At 44.6% G+C, this 21,475-nt stretch overlaps 1 protein-coding gene across 1 annotated transcript in view; it reads right to left on the bottom strand.

The window, feature by feature from the left end:
- Positions 1-21,475, bottom strand: part of FSTL1 (follistatin like 1) — a 96,920-nt gene that overhangs the window by 2,669 nt on the left and 72,776 nt on the right. Inside the window, exons 4-10 of the mRNA XM_073668715.1 lie at positions 18,910-19,039; positions 18,682-18,714; positions 18,464-18,594; positions 4,860-4,978; positions 4,617-4,729; positions 1,844-1,954; positions 1,612-1,673 (exon numbers count right to left, since the gene is read on the bottom strand). Coding sequence (XP_073524816.1) covers positions 1,612-1,673; positions 1,844-1,954; positions 4,617-4,729; positions 4,860-4,978; positions 18,464-18,594; positions 18,682-18,714; positions 18,910-19,039 — 699 coding nt within the window. The remainder of the gene's footprint in view (positions 1-1,611; positions 1,674-1,843; positions 1,955-4,616; positions 4,730-4,859; positions 4,979-18,463; positions 18,595-18,681; positions 18,715-18,909; positions 19,040-21,475) is intronic.

Here is a 21,475-nt window from a genome sequence, read left to right as displayed (position 1 = left end):
CCGCACTGTCATGTTATAGGGGAAATGTTCTATGAAACTTTCTCAGAAAGTGGAAACTGTTCTCGTGTTCAGTGAGATATTGAGAAACGTCTGACTTTTCAGGGGGTGTACTCATTTGTGCTGAGGACTGTACATAACAAATACAGGAGGGGGTGTACTCATTTATGCTAAACAAGATAAATCAGATGGTAAATATTCTCTCTAATAATTGTACACCCTCCCCAGTGGCTCTACGCCCTGTTGCTCGCCCCAGATCCTGAGAATTGTCTATAGGACTGATGGAGAAGCCAGGTCAGTACACAGCTCATCCATTTTCTGCAGTCCCATAGACAAGGAATAAGAGATGCGACCATTCTTCTCTGACAGGAATTCTGGGCCTCATTTTTGAGATCAGTGGAGGTCTCAGCGTTTGGACCCCAATGATCAGAACATTTTTGTTATGCGTTGTGTAGAGGGACCCAGCAAGACTGGTACCAAACCAGCAAAGGCGCAGCCACAGACACATTTGGCACAAGTTGCCCAGCTAGTTGAGGGCCGGGAATACTGCTCATTCAGCTGCCAGTAAATGGAAGTGGGACTTTGGCAGAGCCCTTCCCAGGCCCACTGTCGCCCACTGGTGACGCGGCTGGTGCCTAGTCAAGGACCAGGTGAGTACCTCTGCAAGAACCCCAGGAAGTGTAACCAGAGGAGAAAATGAGAAAACTCCTCAAAAGATAGCAAGACTACTGTTAGCACCACTCACCACCAAGTACATAGGGAGCTGCAAACTGCAATAAACAGCAAAGGACTGAGCAGGGAGCAGGATTATACAACCAGTTTAATGATCAGGTTTTGATTAGCTCCCAATCATCCCCAGATAGCCACTCCTTGCTAGCTTCAGCAGCAGACGGGACAAAATCCCACCATTGCTTAGTACCAGACAAAACAGCGTCCCATCTTCCGGGCCGAGAAATCAGTGACAGACACGGTGTCCCGCGTCCTCCCACAACACCAGAACGCTACGCTCCACAAGACTGGGATCGTTTCTCTGCATGTGTGGTAACTCCGCCACCAGGGTGGCGACAATGGCGGCGCTTGTGACCGGAGTAGCGCAGCACCGGACTGCTCCATTCCCAGGGGGAGCACAGAACCACCATTCCTAACAGTTTTCTACTTTCCTGTGAACAGTTTATCACTTTCAATGTGGGGAATAAGCTGATAAATCATCAAGCGGTTCCTCATCTTAGATTTCACAGTCCTGGACTCGTTGATCGGAGGTCCCCATCACCTCCATTGCTGTTTGATCTTTTCTTTGACACTTTCCACATTTGTCTTAGCGCACGGACAGAGCAGACTCAGGAACGTTCATCATCTTCTTATAGTGAAACAAGCTAATCATGACCTAATGGCCGACCAGCGAGATACGAGGGGATATGAGGAGCTCCAGAGACGCCTTTCGGCCGTTATGATGAATGAGGCGCCCCGAAAACACGACTAAATGATGGAGAGAGGGGGTGTATGGAGGGGCCGCTGTATATGAGCTGCAGGGTGGAAGTATATATGTATATGTCATTCACAGAACCCCGTGTATAGATATCAGTGAGCGCATTACTGTGCAGCTTGCCTGCGTACCTGGTGCTTCCTCAGCTCGTCCACGTATCGGCTCACGTCTCCGTCGCTTTGTCCGTCTTTCCCTGGATACAGACAGTGATTATGAGCAGAGCCGAGGATCAGCCCTGCAGAGCGCAGTGCCCTGATGCAGAGCCACGAACCGCAGCACCTAGCACTGAACCGCCACATTGTGCACAGCGCTGTGCTCACACACGTCCACCACCATTACTTCACTGCGCTCCAGGCCGCTTACCTTCACATGACATGGCGGTGCACACCCAGTTCCCACAGGCGCAGACACAGCGGTTGCACTGGACTTGTGTCTCAGCTCCGTCCTCGTAAGTCTCATCCTCCAGGGCACACTCTGCGGAGCAGATATAGCGTGAATGTACCGCGGTCATAGCGAGAATATACCGAGTTATAGTGTGAAACTACCGCGATCATAGCGAGAATATACCGAGTTATAGTGTGAAAATACCGCGGTCATAGCGAGAATATACCAGAGTTATAGTGTGAATATACCGAGTTATAGCGTGAATGTACCGCGATCATAGCGAGAATATACCGAGTTATAGCGTGAAAATACCGCGATCATAGCGAGAATATACCGAGTTATAGCGTGAAAATACCGCGGTCATAGGGAGAATATACCGAGTTATAGTGTGAAAATACCGCGATCATAGGGAGAATATACCGAGTTATAGCGTGAAAATACCGCGGTCATAGGGAGAATATACCGAGTTATAGTGTGAAAATACCGCGATCATAGGGAGAATATACCGAGTTATAGCGTGAAAATACCGCGGTCATAGCGAGAATATACCGAGTTATAGCGTGAAAATACCGCGGTCATAGCGAGAATATACCGAGTTATAGTGTGAAAATACCGCGGTCATAGGGAGAATATACCGAGTTATAGCGTGAAAATACCGCGGTCATAGGGAGAATATACCAGAGTTATAGTGTGAATATACCGAGTTATAGCGTGAATGTACCGCGATCATAGCGAGAATATACCGAGTTATAGTGTGAAAATACCGCGGTCATAGCGAGAATATACCGAGTTATAGTGTGAAAATACCGCGGTCATAGCGAGAATATACCGAGTTATAGCATGAAAATACCGCGATCATAGCGAGAATATACCGAGTTATAGCGTGAAAATACCGCGGTCATAGCGAGAATATACCGAGTTATAGCGTGAAAATACCGCGGTCATAGCGAGAATATACCGAGTTATAGCGTGAAAATACCGCGGTCATAGCGAGAAAATACCGAGTTACAGCGTGAAAATACTGCGATCATAGCGAGAATATACCAGAGTTATAGCGTGAATATACCACGATCATAGGGAGAATATACCGAGTTATAGCGTGAATATACCACGATCATAGGGAGAATATACCGAGTTATAGTGTGAATATACCACGGTCATAGAGAGAATATACCACAATCATGATGTAAACAGGGGTGCAACGACCGCGGGTGAGGGCCGGGGTCCGCTGATGCCAGCAAAAGCTTCAACTGGATGTGCGTCCTCGGGTCTGAGAGCCACAATACACGCCAGTCAATAAGAGCCCAGCAGCTGACGTCAGCGTGCACATGACGGGGGCAAGGCAGTGACGTCACGCTCCCATTGCACGCAGAGTTCTGCTGGCCTCACAAGGGGATGCGCCCGGTGCATTATACTACTATGGATATGTATGGGGTGCATTATACTACTATGGACATCTATGGGGGTGCATTATACTACTACTATGGATGTGTATAGGGTGCATTATACTACTATACACATCTATGGGGGTGCATTATACTACTATGGAAGTGTATGGGGGTGCATTACACTACTATGGACATCTATGTGGGTGCATTATACTACTATGGACGTCTATGGGGGTGCAATATACTACTATGGACGTCTATGGGGGTGCAATATACTGCTATAGATGTCTATCGGGTGCATTATACTGCTATAGATGTCTATCGGGTGCAATATACTGCTATAGATGTCTATCGGGTGCATTATACTGCTATAGATGTCTATGAGGTGCATTATACTGCTATAGATGTCTATGAGGTGCATTATACTACCATGGATGTCTATGAGGTGCATTATACTACTATGGACGTCTATGGGGGTGCAATATACTGCTATAGATGTCTATCGGGTGCATTATACTGCTATAGATGTCTATCGGGTGCAATATACTGCTATAGATGTCTATCGGGTGCATTATACTGCTATAGATGTCTATGAGGTGCATTATACTGCTATAGATGTCTATGAGGTGCATTATACTACCATGGATGTCTATGGGGTGCATTATACTACTATGGATGTCTATGGGGTGCATTATACTACTATGGATGTCTATGGGGTGCATTATACTACTATGGATGTCTATGGGGTGCATTATACTACTATGGATGTCTATGGGGTGCATTATACTACTATGGATGTGTATAGGGGTGCATTATACTATTATGGATGTGTATCAGGGTGCATTATACTATTATAGATGTCTATGGGGGTGCATTATACTATCATGGATGTCTATGGGGGTGCATTATACTATTATGGATGTCTATGGGGGTGCATTATACTATTATGGATGTCTATGGGGGTGCATTATACTTCTTCTATGGAGCCCCATGAATTCTATGTATGCCCCTGGTGAGCATAATGGTTTATTTTTTTTCTATACATTAAAGAAAAGCAGCAGAACAGGGGACATATATACCAGAATTGGGCCAGGATGCGGGACATATATACCAGGATGGAGGATGCATATATAACATTTATTCAGAATGGGGAGGGGGCCCCGGTCCAAATATTGCACCGGGGCCCATCAGACTATAGTTACGCCACTGGGAGACTATACCGCAATCATGACGTGAACATTCCACATTCACACGGAAGATATACCGCAACAATAAGGAGTGCGCCGCACTCGCAGGCAGGACGCGCCGCACTCGCAGGCAGGACGCGCCGCACTCGCAGGCAGGACATTTGGTGCTCCACTTACTTTTCTCTGGAGGGTTGAATGTGGGGTTCAGACACTTCAGGAACTCGTTAAAGCTTAGTTTCCAGTCAGCGTTCTCGTCGGACAGCTCGATCAGCGCCTCCACACACAGACCCCTGAGCACAGAAGACAATCCCCAGAGGCTATTACATATGAGGTCATGTAATAGTGGATTACACTACAGTGACATAATGTGGAGCGCGCTCCTGCAGCACAGCGGTGACATTAATCACGTAGGGGTCTTACTTGAGGATCTTGTTGGTCTCCTGGTCCACGTAGGTGGTGATGTTAATGGCGGTTTGGTTCTGCTCCAGGAAGTTCAGAAACTCGGAGGAGTCCAGGCGGGAGTCGCCGTCATCGTAGCTCTGACAGCAGAAAACATTCAGGATAGAAATGTACAAGATAGAAGTCACATTTACAAATGGAGAATTCCTTTAATCCATCAACTCCAGGAACAAGAAGATTCCAGAAAAGAGATCCGAAATATCAAAACAAGTCGCCCGGCCTCCGCAGAAGGACGGATTTACCAGGATTTATAATAACTGGGTAACTGCGAGTTCTCAGGCCGATTACATGCCTTAACGAGATTTTGGTTGTCATGGTGATGCAATTCATTTGGTCTGAAAACTGTCACAAAAACTTTTCCTGATCAGTATTTAACCCATTAATTACAAAAAAAAAAATCATTCATCAGGTCTTCATTCAGTGTCTTGGCGACCTTGTGTGAGGCGATGGGAATCTACAGTTCTGTACAGATGGTCAATCGGTCCAATTGTGCCTCGCGCCTCCTGCCTGACACTGATTTATCGCAATGAACGACTGGAAAATTAAAGGAGATGTAGCAGTGCTGAATGACAAGTGATGTAATGCTGGAGACTAGATAGGCAGGATTACACCACTGACAACAGCAGACCGATGAGTATTCCTACACACGGTTATCACTGGGCATCGCTTGTTATCAGTAGAAAGGCATTATAAAGACTCAATGACAGGTCTATGGTACTACTGAAGACTAGATGAGCAGGATTACATCACAGGCAAAACCATAGAAGAGAGTTTAAGAAAATGTAACTAATATACTGTATAAATGATCCTATTATCCCTAGGTAATGACAGGGAAAGCTATTGTTCTGCTGGAGACTAGACAAGCAGGACTATGGCACTGACAATATGGTAATCGTGTATGACTAAAGTTTTCAGAGGGGTTATCCTGACCGCATACAGGTCTATAGTAGTGCCAAACATTATACAATATTCTGGATTTTCTGCCATCCAGATAAGATAAGGTTACACAGTCAGAACAACACATTGTTTTGCTGGAGATTAAACAAGCAGGATTACAAAGTTGACAATCACAGACATTTACAAACACTGTTAACACAGGGCTAAAAGTAAAGCCCCCGTCTCACATAGCGAGATCGCTGCTGTGTCACGGTTTTGGTGACGCAGCAGCGACCTCACCAGCGATGTCGCTATGTGTGACACTTTGCAACGATCAGGCCCCTGCTGTGAGGTCGCTGATCGCTGCAAAGTGTCCTGGACCATTTTTTGGTCGTTGCCCTCCCGCTGGTCAGCACACATCGCTGTGTGTGACCAGCGGGAGCAGTGATCAGGCTGGTAACTATGGTAAACATCGGGTTACTAGGCGCACACGAGCACCTAGGAACCCGCTGTTTATCATGGTTATGAGCCTGCTAAAGTGAGCGGTAACCTCCCGCTCACCGTAGCAGAGTGGTAACCATGATAAACAACGGGTTACTAGGAGCGCGTGTGCCCCTAGGAACCCGCTGTTTATCATGGTTACCAGTCTGCTCCTGCTTCAGCAGGCTGGTAACCAGGAGCAGGACATCGTGGAAAGATTCTTTCCACGATGTCGCTGCTCCCCTGATCGTTGGTGAGCCTGCCTGTTTGACAGCTCACCAGCGACCACATAGCGAAGCAGCAACGATCCCTGACAGGTCGTATCGTTGTCGGGATCGTTGCAGCGTCGCTTAGTGTGACGGGGCCTTAACAATATCTGAACATATTGTACATCTTCATTAAAAATCCATCAGTACATGATCAGAAAAACCATGTTCTTGAGGAGTGTAACGCTTCTTTGTCAAATTTACTGATATTATAAAAATCATTTAGTAAAAAACAAATAGCACTGGCGCTTGGCTGATTGGATCAGTACAAAAGAACGATCCCCCCGCGGCTGTAGTGAGCGAGAAACTACCACATGTTCCTAAAAAAGGATCATATAATTGTGTAAATATTTTGCTTAAATAGCGCTGGGGATCAGTGACGTCTGGATATGTCCCAAGTACAGGAGAATAGAGATAAAAGTCCGAAATAAGGTCAGTAATAAATATTTTCAATAAGAAGAGTGGTGATATTTCACTCATACATATGGAGGTATGATGTATTGTCCACTTCCAAATGAACACCGCCTGTGGCTATATAGATAGTTGGAGTAGCGCTAAACTCTGTCTCCTTATAATTGCGGTATGCTATACTCGCTGCTGTCCTGAAAGACCCTGTGGGTCTGGATTACTGACCTTATGCTGGTGATGATGGGGGTGATACTTCTTTCAGTATTACATGGATGGATCGGCTTGATGCTGTGTAAGAACGTGCTCCACGTTGATTCCTCGCGGCTCCGTAGCTCAGGCGGAGCCCTGGCCGGCGGCGTTCACCTGAGATCGGGTCAGATGGGGTAGTATGTCCGGATGATAGGATGGTGCCTGGATGCTCCGTGACCTGTTGCCTGATTAGTGATGATCAGGGATCCCTGATGAAGAAAGCCAGTAATAGCTTTCGAAACACATTGGATTTTACCCTACATCCTCACCTTGTGACGTCACTAATCAGGCTCAGCAGGTCAAGGAGCATCCAGGCACCATCCTATCATCCAGACATACTACCCCGTCTGACCCGATCTCAGGTGAACGCCGCCGGCCGGCCGTCTGACCCCCAGCGCTATTTGATTGTTATAAGAATCATTCTATTATTATTAACAACTAACTGAGAAATCTTTTGTAGTGCCAGAGAGTAGATAGGCAGCACCAGATGACTGACAACAGCATAGGAAATAATGAGGATAAATGGCTCAATGTAAGATCTATAGTAGTGCTGGGTACTAGATAGGCAGCACCAGATGACTGACAACAGCATAGGAAATAATGAGGATAAATGGCTCAATGTAAGATCTATAGTAGTGCTGGGTACTAGATAGGCAGCACCAGATGACTGACAACAGCATGGGAAATAATGAGGTTAAATGGCTGAATGTAAGATCTATAGTAGTGCTGGGTACTAGATAGGCAGCACCAGATGACTGACAACAGCATAGGAAATAATGAGGATAAATGGCTCAATGTAAGATCTATAGTAGTGCTGGGTACTAGATAGGCAGCACCAGATGACTGACAACAGCATAGGAAATAATGAGGATAAATGGCTCAATGTAAGATCTATAGTAGTGCTGGGTACTAGATAGGCAGCACCAGATGACTGACAACAGCATAGGAAATAATGAGGATAAATGGCTCAATGTAAGATCTATAGTAGTGCTGGGTACTAGATAGGCAGCACCAGATGACTGACAACAGCATAGGAAATAATGAGGATAAATGGCTCAATTTAAGATCTATAGTAGTGCTGGGTACTAGATAGGCAGCACCAGATGACTGACAACAGCATAGGAAATAATGAGGTTAAATGGCTCAATGTAAGATCTATAGTAGTGCTGGGTACTAGATAGGCAGCACTAGATGACTGACAACAGCATAGGAAATAATGAGGATAAATGGCTGAATGTAAGATCTATAGTAGTGCTGGGTACTAGATAGGCAGCACCAGATGACTGACAACAGCATGGGAAATAATGAGGATAAATGGCTCAATGTAAGATCTATAGTAGTGCTGGGTACTAGATAGGCAGCACCAGATGACTGACAACAGCATGGGAAATAATGAGGTTAAATGGCTCAATGTAAGATCTATAGTAGTGCTGGGTACTAGATAGGCAGCACCAGATGACTGACAACAGCATAGGAAATAATGAGGATAAATGGCTCAATGTAAGATCTATAGTAGTGCTGGGTACTAGATAGGCAGCACCAGATGACTGACAACAGCATAGGAAATAATGAGGATAAATGGCTCAATTTAAGATCTATAGTAGTGCTGGGTACTAGATAGGCAGCACCAGATGACTGACAACAGCATAGGAAATAATGAGGTTAAATGGCTCAATGTAAGATCTATAGTAGTGCTGGGTACTAGATAGGCAGCACTAGATGACTGACAACAGCATAGGAAATAATGAGGATAAATGGCTCAATGTAAGATCTATAGTAGTGCTGGGTACTAGATAGGCAGCACCAGATGACTGACAACAGCATGGGAAATAATGAGGATAAATGGCTGAATGTAAGATCTATAGTAGTGCTGGGTACTAGATAGGCCGCACCAGATGACTGACAACAGCATGGGAAATAATGAGGATAAATGGCTGAATGTAAGATCTATAGTAGTGCTGGGTACTAGATAGGCAGCACCAGATGACTGACAACAGCATGGGAAATAATGAGGTTAAATGGCTGAATGTAAGATCTATAGTAGTGCTGGGTACTAGATAGGCAGCACCAGATGACTGACAACAGCATGGGAAATAATGAGGTTAAATGGCTGAATGTAAGATCTATAGTAGTGCTGGGTACTAGATAGGCAGCACCAGATGACTGACAACAACATAGGAAATAATGAGGATAAATGGCTCAATGTAAGATCTATAGTAGTGCTGGGTACTAGATAGGCAGCACCAGATGACTGACAACAGCATGGGAAATAATGAGGATAAATGGCTCAAAATAAGATCTATAGTAGTGCTGGGTACTAGATAGGCAGCACCAGATGACTGACAACAGCATGAGAAATAATGAGGATAAATGGCTGAATGTAAGATCTATAGTAGTGCTGGGTACTAGATAGGCAGCACCAGATGACTGACAACAGCATGGGAAATAATGAGGTTAAATGGCTGAATGTAAGATCTATAGTAGTGCTGGGTACTAGATAGGCAGCACCAGATGACTGACAACAGCATAGGAAATAATGAGGATAAATGGCTGAATGTAAGATCTATAGTAGTGCTGGGTACTAGATAGGCAGCACCAGATGACTGACAACAGCATGGGAAATAATGAGGTTAAATGGCTCAATGTAAGATCTATAGTAGTGCTGGGTACTAGATAGGCAGCACCAGATGACTGACAACAGCATGGGAAATAATGAGGTTAAATGGCTCAATGTAAGATCTATAGTAGTGCTGGGTACTAGATAGGCAGCACCAGATGACTGACAACAGCATAGGAAATAATGAGGATAAATGGCTCAATGTAAGATCTATAGTAGTGCTGGGTACTAGATAGGCAGCACCAGATGACTGACAACAGCATAGGAAATAATGAGGATAAATGGCTCAATGTAAGATCTATAGTAGTGCTGGGTACTAGATAGGCAGCACCAGATGACTGACAACAGCATAGGAAATAATGAGGATAAATGGCTCAATGTAAGATCTATAGTAGTGCTGGGTACTAGATAGGCAGCACCAGATGACTGACAACAGCATGGGAAATAATGAGGTTAAATGGCTGAATGTAAGATCTATAGTAGTGCTGGGTACTAGATAGGCAGCACCAGATGACTGACAACAGCATGGGAAATAATGAGGTTAAATGGCTGAATGTAAGATCTATAGTAGTGCTGGGTACTAGATAGGCAGCAACAGCATAGGAAATAATGAGGATAAATGGCTCAATGTAAGATCTATAGTAGTGCTGGGTACTAGATAGGCAGCACCAGATGACTGACAACAGCATGGGAAATAATGAGGTTAAATGGCTGAATGTAAGATCTATAGTAGTGCTGGGTACTAGATAGGCAGCACCAGATGACTGACAACAGCATGGGAAATAATGAGGTTAAATGGCTGAATGTAAGATCTATAGTAGTGCTGGGTACTAGATAGGCAGCAACAGCATGGGAAATAATGAGGTTAAATGGCTGAATGTAAGATCTATAGTAGTGCTGGGTACTAGATAGGCAGCACCAGATGACTGACAACAGCATGGGAAATAATGAGGTTAAATGGCTGAATGTAAGATCTATAGTAGGGCTGGGTACTAGATAGGCAGCACCAGATGACTGACAACAGCATAGGAAATAATGAGGATAAATGGCTGAATGTAAGATCTATAGTAGTGCTGGGTACTAGATAGGCAGCACCAGATGACTGACAACAGCATGGGAAATAATGAGGTTAAATGGCTCAATGTAAGATCTATAGTAGTGCTGGGTACTAGATAGGCAGCACTAGATGACTGACAACAGCATAGGAAATAATGAGGATAAATGGCTCAATGTAAGATCTATAGTAGTGCTGGGTACTAGATAGGCAGCACCAGATGACTGACAACAGCATGGGAAATAATGAGGATAAATGGCTGAATGTAAGATCTATAGTAGTGCTGGGTACTAGATAGGCAGCACCAGATGACTGACAACAGCATGGGAAATAATGAGGATAAATGGCTGAATGTAAGATCTATAGTAGTGCTGGGTACTAGATAGGCAGCACCAGATGACTGACAACAGCATGGGAAATAATGAGGTTAAATGGCTGAATGTAAGATCTATAGTAGTGCTGGGTACTAGATAGGCAGCACTAGATGACTGACAACAGCATAGGAAATAATGAGGATAAATGGCTCAATGTAAGATCTATAGTAGTGCTGGGTACTAGATAGACAGCACCAGATGACTGACAACAGCATGGGAAACAATGAGGTTAAATGGCTGAATGTAAGATCTATAGTAGTGCTGGGTACTAGATAGGCAGCACCAGATGACTGACAACAACATAGGAAATAATGAGGATAAATGGCTCAATGTAAGATCTATAGTAGTGCTGGGTACTAGATAGGCAGCACCAGATGACTGACAACAGCATGGGAAATAATGAGGTTAAATGGCTCAATGTAAGATCTATAGTAGTGCTGGGTACTAGATAGGCAGCACCAGATGACTGACAACAGCATAGGAAATAATGAGGATAAATGGCTCAATGTAAGATCTATAGTAGTGCTGGGTACTAGATAGGCAGCACCAGATGACTGACAACAGCATAGGAAATAATGAGGATAAATGGCTCAATGTAAGATCTATAGTAGTGCTGGGTACTAGATAGGCAGCACCAGATGACTGACAACAGCATAGGAAATAATGAGGATAAATGGCTCAATGTAAGATCTATAGTAGTGCTGGGTACTAGATAGGCAGCACCAGATGACTGACAACAGCATGGGAAATAATGAGGTTAAATGGCTGAATGTAAGATCTATAGTAGTGCTGGGTACTAGATAGGCAGCACCAGATGACTGACAACAGCATGGGAAATAATGAGGTTAAATGGCTGAATGTAAGATCTATAGTAGTGCTGGGTACTAGATAGGCAGCAACAGCATAGGAAATAATGAGGATAAATGGCTCAATGTAAGATCTATAGTAGTGCTGGGTACTAGATAGGCAGCACCAGATGACTGACAACAGCATGGGAAATAATGAGGTTAAATGGCTGAATGTAAGATCTATAGTAGTGCTGGGTACTAGATAGGCAGCACCAGATGACTGACAACAGCATGGGAAATAATGAGGTTAAATGGCTCAATGTAAGATCTATAGTAGTGCTGGGTACTAGATAGGCAGCACCAGATGACTGACAACAGCATAGGAAATAATGAGGATAAATGGCTCAATGTAAGATCTATAGTAGTGCTGGGTACTAGATAGGCAGCACCAGATGACTGACAACAGCATAGGAAATAATGAGGATAAATGGCTCAATGTAAGATCTATAGTAGTGCTGGGTACTAGATAGGCAGCACCAGATGACTGACAACAGCATAGGAAATAATGAGGATAAATGGCTCAATTTAAGATCTATAGTAGTGCTGGGTACTAGATAGGCAGCACCAGATGACTGACAACAGCATAGGAAATAATGAGGATAAATGGCTCAATGTAAGATCTATAGTAGTGCTGGGTACTAGATAGACAGCACCAGATGACTGACAACAGCATGGGAAATAATGAGGTTAAATGGCTCAATGTAAGATCTATAGTAGTGCTGGGTACTAGATAGGCAGCACCAGATGACTGACAACAGCATAGGAAATAATGAGGATAAATGGCTCAATGTAAGATCTATAGTAGTGCTGGGTACTAGATAGGCAGCACCAGATGACTGACAACAGCATAGGAAATAATGAGGATAAATGGCTCAATGTAAGATCTATAGTAGTGCTGGGTACTAGATAGGCAGCACCAGATGACTGACAACAGCATAGGAAATAATGAGGATAAATGGCTCAATTTAAGATCTATAGTAGTGCTGGGTACTAGATAGGCAGCACCAGATGACTGACAACAGCATAGGAAATAATGAGGTTAAATGGCTCAATGTAAGATCTATAGTAGTGCTGGGTACTAGATAGGCAGCACTAGATGACTGACAACAGCATAGGAAATAATGAGGATAAATGGCTCAATGTAAGATCTATAGTAGTGCTGGGTACTAGATAGGCAGCACCAGATGACTGACAACAGCATGGGAAATAATGAGGATAAATGGCTGAATGTAAGATCTATAGTAGTGCTGGGTACTAGATAGGCAGCACCAGATGACTGACAACAGCATGGGAAATAATGAGGATAAATGGCTGAATGTAAGATCTATAGTAGTGCTGGGTACTAGATAGGCAGCACCAGATGACTGACAACAGCATGGGAAATAATGAGGTTAAATGGCTGAATGTAAGATCTATAGTAGTGCTGGGTACTAGATAGGCAGCACCAGATGACTGACAACAGCATGGGAAATAATGAGGTTAAATGGCTGAATGTAAGATCTATAGTAGTGCTGGGTACTAGATAGGCAGCACCAGATGACTGACAACAACATAGGAAATAATGAGGATAAATGGCTCAATGTAAGATCTATAGTAGTGCTGGGTACTAGATAGGCAGCACCAGATGACTGACAACAGCATGGGAAATAATGAGGATAAATGGCTCAATATAAGATCTATAGTAGTGCTGGGTACTAGATAGGCAGCACCAGATGACTGACAACAGCATGAGAAATAATGAGGATAAATGGCTGAATGTAAGATCTATAGTAGTGCTGGGTACTAGATAGGCAGCACCAGATGACTGACAACAGCATGGGAAATAATGAGGTTAAATGGCTGAATGTAAGATCTATAGTAGTGCTGGGTACTAGATAGGCAGCACCAGATGACTGACAACAGCATAGGAAATAATGAGGATAAATGGCTCAATGTAAGATCTATAGTAGTGCTGGGTACTAGATAGGCAGCACCAGATGACTGACAACAGCATGGGAAATAATGAGGTTAAATGGCTGAATGTAAGATCTATAGTAGTGCTGGGTACTAGATAGGCAGCACCAGATGACTGACAACAGCATGGGAAATAATGAGGTTAAATGGCTGAATGTAAGATCTATAGTAGTGCTGGGTACTAGATAGGCAGCAACAGCATAGGAAATAATGAGGATAAATGGCTCAATGTAAGATCTATAGTAGTGCTGGGTACTAGATAGGCAGCACCAGATGACTGACAACAGCATGGGAAATAATGAGGTTAAATGGCTGAATGTAAGATCTATAGTAGTGCTGGGTACTAGATAGGCAGCACCAGATGACTGACAACAGCATGGGAAATAATGAGGTTAAATGGCTGAATGTAAGATCTATAGTAGTGCTGGGTACTAGATAGGCAGCAACAGCATGGGAAATAATGAGGTTAAATGGCTGAATGTAAGATCTATAGTAGTGCTGGGTACTAGATAGGCAGCACCAGATGACTGACAACAGCATGGGAAATAATGAGGTTAAATGGCTGAATGTAAGATCTATAGTAGTGCTGGGTACTAGATAGGCAGCACCAGATGACTGACAACAGCATAGGAAATAATGAGGATAAATGGCTGAATGTAAGATCTATAGTAGTGCTGGGTACTAGATAGGCAGCACCAGATGACTGACAACAGCATGGGAAATAATGAGGTTAAATGGCTCAATGTAAGATCTATAGTAGTGCTGGGTACTAGATAGGCAGCACTAGATGACTGACAACAGCATAGGAAATAATGAGGATAAATGGCTCAATGTAAGATCTATAGTAGTGCTGGGTACTAGATAGGCAGCACCAGATGACTGACAACAGCATGGGAAATAATGAGGATAAATGGCTGAATGTAAGATCTATAGTAGTGCTGGGTACTAGATAGGCAGCACTAGATGACTGACAACAGCATAGGAAATAATGAGGATAAATGGCTCAATGTAAGATCTATAGTAGTGCTGGGTACTAGATAGACAGCACCAGATGACTGACAACATCATGGGAAATAATGAGGTTAAATGGCTGAATGTAAGATCTATAGTAGTGCTGGGTACTAGATAGGCAGCACCAGATGACTGACAACAACATAGGAAATAATGAGGATAAATGGCTCAATGTAAGATCTATAGTAGTGCTGGGTACTAGATAGGCAGCACCAGATGACTGACAACAGCATGAGAAATAATGAGGATAAATGGCTGAATGTAAGATCTATAGTAGTGCTGGGTACTAGATAGGCAGCACCAGATGACTGACAACAGCATGGGAAATAATGAGGTTAAATGGCTGAATGTAAGATCTATAGTAGTGCTGGGTACTAGATAGGCAGCACCAGATGACTGACAACAGCATAGGAAATAATGAGGATAAATGGCTGAATGTAAGATCTATAGTAGTGCTGGGTACTAGATAGGCAGCACCAGATGACTGACAACAGCATGGGAAATAATGAGGTTAAATGGCTCAATGTAAGATCTATAGTAGTGCTGGGTACTAGATAGGCAGCACCAGATGACTGACAACAGCATAGGAAATAATGAGGATAAATGGCTCAATGTAAGATCTATAGTAGTGCTGGGTACTAGATAGGCAGCACCAGATGACTGACAACAGCATAGGAAATAATGAGGATAAATGGCTCAATGTAAGATCTATAGTAGTGCTGGGTACTAGATAGGCAGCACCAGATGACTGACAACAGCATAGGAAATAATGAGGATAAATGGCTCAATGTAAGATCTATAGTAGTGCTGGGTACTAGATAGGCAGCACCAGATGACTGACAACAGCATGGGAAATAATGAGGTTAAATGGCTCAATGTAAGATCTATAGTAGTGCTGGGTACTAGATAGGCAGCACTAGATGACTGACAACAGCATAGGAAATAATGAGGATAAATGGCTCAATGTAAGATCTATAGTAGTGCTGGGTACTAGATAGGCAGCACCAGATGACTGACAACAGCATGGGAAATAATGAGGATAAATGGTTGAATGTAAGATCTATAGTAGTGCTGGGTACTAGATAGGCAGCACCAGATGACTGACAACAGCATGGGAAATAATGAGGATAAATGGCTGAATGTAAGATCTATAGTAGTGCTGGGTACTAGATAGGCAGCACCAGATGACTGACAACAGCATGGGAAATAATGAGGTTAAATGGCTGAATGTAAGATCTATAGTAGTGCTGGGTACTAGATAGGCAGCACTAGATGACTGACAACAGCATAGGAAATAATGAGGATAAATGGCTCAATGTAAGATCTATAGTAGTGCTGGGTACTAGATAGACAGCACCAGATGACTGACAACATCATGGGAAATAATGAGGTTAAATGGCTGAATGCAAGATCTATAGTAGTGCTGGGTACTAGATAGGCAGCACCAGATGACTGACAACAACATAGGAAATAATGAGGATAAATGGCTCAATGTAAGATCTATAGTAGTGCTGGGTACTAGATAGGCAGCACCAGATGACTGACAACAGCATGGGAAATAATGAGGATAAATGGCTCAATATAAGATCTATAGTAGTGCTGGGTACTAGATAGGCAGCACCAGATGACTGACAACAGCATGAGAAATAATGAGGATAAATGGCTGAATGTAAGATCTATAGTAGTGCTGGGTACTAGATAGGCAGCACCAGATGACTGACAACAGCATGGGAAATAATGAGGTTAAATGGCTGAATGTAAGATCTATAGTAGTGCTGGGTACTAGATAGGCAGCACCAGATGACTGACAACAGCATAGGAAATAATGAGGATAAATGGCTGAATGTAAGATCTATAGTAGTGCTGGGTACTAGATAGGCAGCACCAGATGACTGACAACAGCATGGGAAATAATGAGGTTAAATGGCTCAATGTAAGATCTATAGTAGTGCTGGGTACTAGATAGGCAGCACCAGATGACTGACAACAGCATAGGAAATAATGAGGATAAATGGCTCAATGTAAGATCTATAGTAGTGCTGGGTACTAGATAGGCAGCACCAGATGACTGACAACAGCATAGGAAATAATGAGGATAAATGGCTCAATGTAAGATCTATAGTAGTGCTGGGTACTAGATAGGCAGCACCAGATGACTGACAACAGCATAGGAAATAATGAGGATAAATGGCTCAATGTAAGATCTATAGTAGTGCTGGGTACTAGATAGGCAGCACCAGATGACTGACAACAGCATGGGAAATAATGAGGTTAAAAGGCTGAATGTAAGATCTATAGTAGTGCTGGGTACTAGATAGGCAGCACCAGATGACTGACAACAGCATGGGAAATAATGAGGTTAAATGGCTGAATGTAAGATCTATAGTAGTGCTGGGTACTAGATAGGCAGCAACAGCATGGGAAATAATGAGGTTAAATGGCTGAATGTAAGATCTATAGTAGTGCTGGGTACTAGATAGGCAGCACCAGATGACTGACAACAGCATAGGAAATAATGAGGATAAATGGCTCAATGTAAGATCTATAGTAGTGCTGGGTACTAGATAGGCAGCACCAGATGACTGACAACAGCATAGGAAATAATGAGGATAAATGGCTCAATGTAAGATCTATAGTAGTGCTGGGTACTAGATAGGCAGCACCAGATGACTGACAACAGCATAGGAAATAATGAGGATAAATGGCTCAATGTAAGATCTATAGTAGTGCTGGGTACTAGATAGGCAGCACCAGATGACTGACAACAGCATAGGAAATAATGAGGATAAATGGCTCAATGTAAACTGTATTATAGTGCTGAAGACGATTTACGCAACACTAGAAGACTGACAGCAGAAGAAAATGGAAACTAACAGGTTGAATATAAGATCTTTTGTAGGGCTGTAGATTAGATAGGCAGCAATAGACGATTGACAACGGCATAGGAAGAGGGAAGTATACATATCTGAATTTAAGATCTTTAGTAGTGCTGAAGCCTAGATAGGCAGTACTGGAATAATTCATACTTTTAAGGTTGAAAGGATACACAAATTGATCAAGATGACTGACAATTGCATAGGAAAGAAGTAATGAAAATCATCAGAGTGACCATCTTGTCATTAGTAGAAGAATAAGTGGCTGACTGTGTGATCTATTATTTTGCTGGGGACTAGATAGGCAGGGTTACACTAGCAGCAGGGGCAATAAAGCACATTGATATAAGTAGAATGTTTAAATGACAGCTCTACTGTACTGTTGGATACTAGATAGGCAAGATTACAACACTGAAAATAGCAAACACTAAAACTGTATGTAGTCTTTCCGGTTTCTGGTGTAACAGAGGGATAATAGTGTATGCAGCTCAATGTTCTCTTCATCTTTCTGTACACAGCGTTACTCTACAGGACCCCACAGCCCGGCTGTCCTTACCTTGAAGTATTTTTCCAGGATCTCACTGTAGTTGTTGCCCTTGGAGAACCATCCATCGGGGATGATCTCGGCCTGCAGCCACTGAATGACGCGTCTCCGCAGCTCATCGCGATCAGACTGGTAACACACGACTGAGAAGAGCAAGGGACAAATAGTAAAAGAGCAGGATGATAACAGGTTATTACATAAAAGGAGTAATAAAGAGGAAGGAGCGATACCTGGGCTGGCGGCAGGAGTGTCAGACGTCTTCTCTGCTCCAGGGAATAAAGATTGAACAATTATAACAGGTGTAATGACCTGCAGACTATTATAATATTACAGTCTATACGTGAACGATGCATGTGGTGCGCAATAACACTTATAATCATCTGACTGTGCAATGGATCCAGCTATAGTATTATCCCATTATAACAGCTGCACAGAATCACATGATGGCTACATTGTACCTTTGCAGTGTCCATCATAGTCCACCTGTATCTTGGAGCCGGTCAGGCAGGCGTCACGGTGCAGCTCGCAGTGGTTCAGGTACGTCTTCCCATTGCTGCCACAAACTGGTCTCTTGTGGGACTTACATTTCTAGAGATGAACCAGAAACATCCATGAACCGTACACCTGACCCAGGGGATCATCCATGTACCATACACCAGGAGACCATCCATGTACCGTACACCAGACCCAAGAGACCATCCATGAACCGTACACCAGACCCAGGAGACCATCCATGAAACATACACCAGACCCAGGAGACCATCCATGAACCGTACACCAGACCCAGGAGACCATCCATGAACCGTACACCAGACCCAGGAGACCATCCATGAACCGTACACCAGACCCAGGAGACCATCCATGAACCGTACACCAGACCCAGGAGACCATCCATGAACCGTACACCTGACCCAGGAGACCATCCATGAACCGTACACCTGACCCAGGAGACCATCCATGAACCGTACACCTGACCCAGGAGACCATCCATGAACCGTACACCTGACCCAGGAGACCATCCATGAACCGTACACCAGACCCAGGAGACCATCCATGAACCATACACCAGACCCAGGAGACCATCCATGAACCGTACACCAGGAGACCATCCATGTACCGTACACCAGACCCAAGAGACCATCCATGTACTGTACACCAGACCCAGGAGACCATCCATGAACTGTACACCAGACCCAGGAGACCATCCATGAACCGTACACCAGACCCAGGAGACCATCCATGAACCGTACACCAGACCCAGGAGACCATCCATGAACCGTACACCAGACCCAGGAGACCATCCATGAACCGTACACCAGACCCAGGAGACCATCCATGAACCGTACACCAGACCCAGGAGATCATCCATGAACCGTACACCAGACCCAGGAGATCATCCATGTACTGTACACCAGACCCAGGAGGCCATCCATGAACCGTACACCAGACCCAGGAGACCATCCATGAACCGTACACCAGACCCAGGAGATCATCCATGTACAGTGGTTCAGGTACGTCTTCCCATTGCTGCCACAAACTGGTCTCTTGTGGGACTTACATTTCTAGAGATGAACCAGAAACATCCATGAACCGTACACCAGACCCAAGAGACCATCCATGTACTGTACACCAGACCCAGGAGACCATCCATGAACTGTACACCAGACCCAGGAGACCATCCATGAACCGTACACCAGACCCAGGAGACCATCCATGAACCGTACACCAGACCCAGGAGACCATCCATGAACCGTACACCAGACCCAGGAGACCATCCATGAACCGTACACCAGACCCAGGAGACCATCCATGAACCGTACACCAGACCCAGGAGATCATCCATGAACCGTACACCAGACCCAGGAGATCATCCATGAAACATACACCAGACCCAGGAGACCATCCATGTGCCGTACACCAGGAGATCATCCATGTACTGTACACCAGACCCAGGAGGCCATCCATGAACCGTACACCAGACCCAGGAGACCATCCATGAACCGTACACCAGACCCAGGAGATCATCCATGTACTGTACACCAGGAGATCATCCATGAACCGTACACCAGACCCAGGAGACCATCCATGAACCGTACACCAGGAGACCATCCATGTACCGTACACCAGACCCAAGAGACCATCCATGAACCGTACACCAGACCCAGGAGACCATCCATGAACCGTACACCAGACCCAGGAGACCATCCATGAACAGTACACCAGACCCAGGAGATCATCCATGTACTGTACACCAGGAGATCATCCATGAACCGTACACCAGACCCAGGAGACCATCCATGAACTGTACACCAGACCCAGGAGACCATCCATGAACCGTACACCAGGAGACCATCCATGTACCGTACACCAGACCCAAGAGACCATCCATGTACCGTACACCAGACCCAGGAGACCATCCATGAACCGTACACCAGACCCAGGAGACCATCCATGTGCTGTACACCAGACCCAGGAGACCATCCATGTGCTGTACACCAGACCCAGGAGACCATCCATGAACCGTACACCAGACCCAGGAGATCATCCATGTACTGTACACCAGGAGATCATCCATGAACCGTACACCAGACCCAGGAGACCATCCATGAACCGTACACCAGGAGACCATCCATGTACCGTACACCAGACCCAAGAGACCATCCATGAACCGTACACCAGACCCAGGAGACCATCCATGAACCGTACACCAGACCCAGGAGACCATCCATGAACAGTACACCAGACCCAGGAGATCATCCATGTACTGTACACCAGGAGATCATCCATGAACCGTACACCAGACCCAGGAGACCATCCATGAACTGTACACCAGACCCAGGAGACCATCCATGAACCGTACACCAGGAGACCATCCATGTACCGTACACCAGACCCAAGAGACCATCCATGTACCGTACACCAGACCCAGGAGACCATCCATGAACCGTACACCAGACCCAGGAGACCATCCATGTGCTGTACACCAGACCCAGGAGACCATCCATGTGCTGTACACCAGACCCA

Source organism: Phyllobates terribilis, unplaced genomic scaffold, assembly GCF_046119375.1.
Source record: "Phyllobates terribilis strain yellow unplaced genomic scaffold, ASM4611937v1 Scaffold_2__4_contigs__length_985480577, whole genome shotgun sequence".
In the NCBI taxonomy this organism is placed as follows: domain Eukaryota; kingdom Metazoa; phylum Chordata; class Amphibia; order Anura; family Dendrobatidae; genus Phyllobates; species Phyllobates terribilis.
The sequence above is the reverse complement of the archived record's forward strand: the minus strand, read 5'-3'. Positions and strand labels throughout refer to the sequence as shown.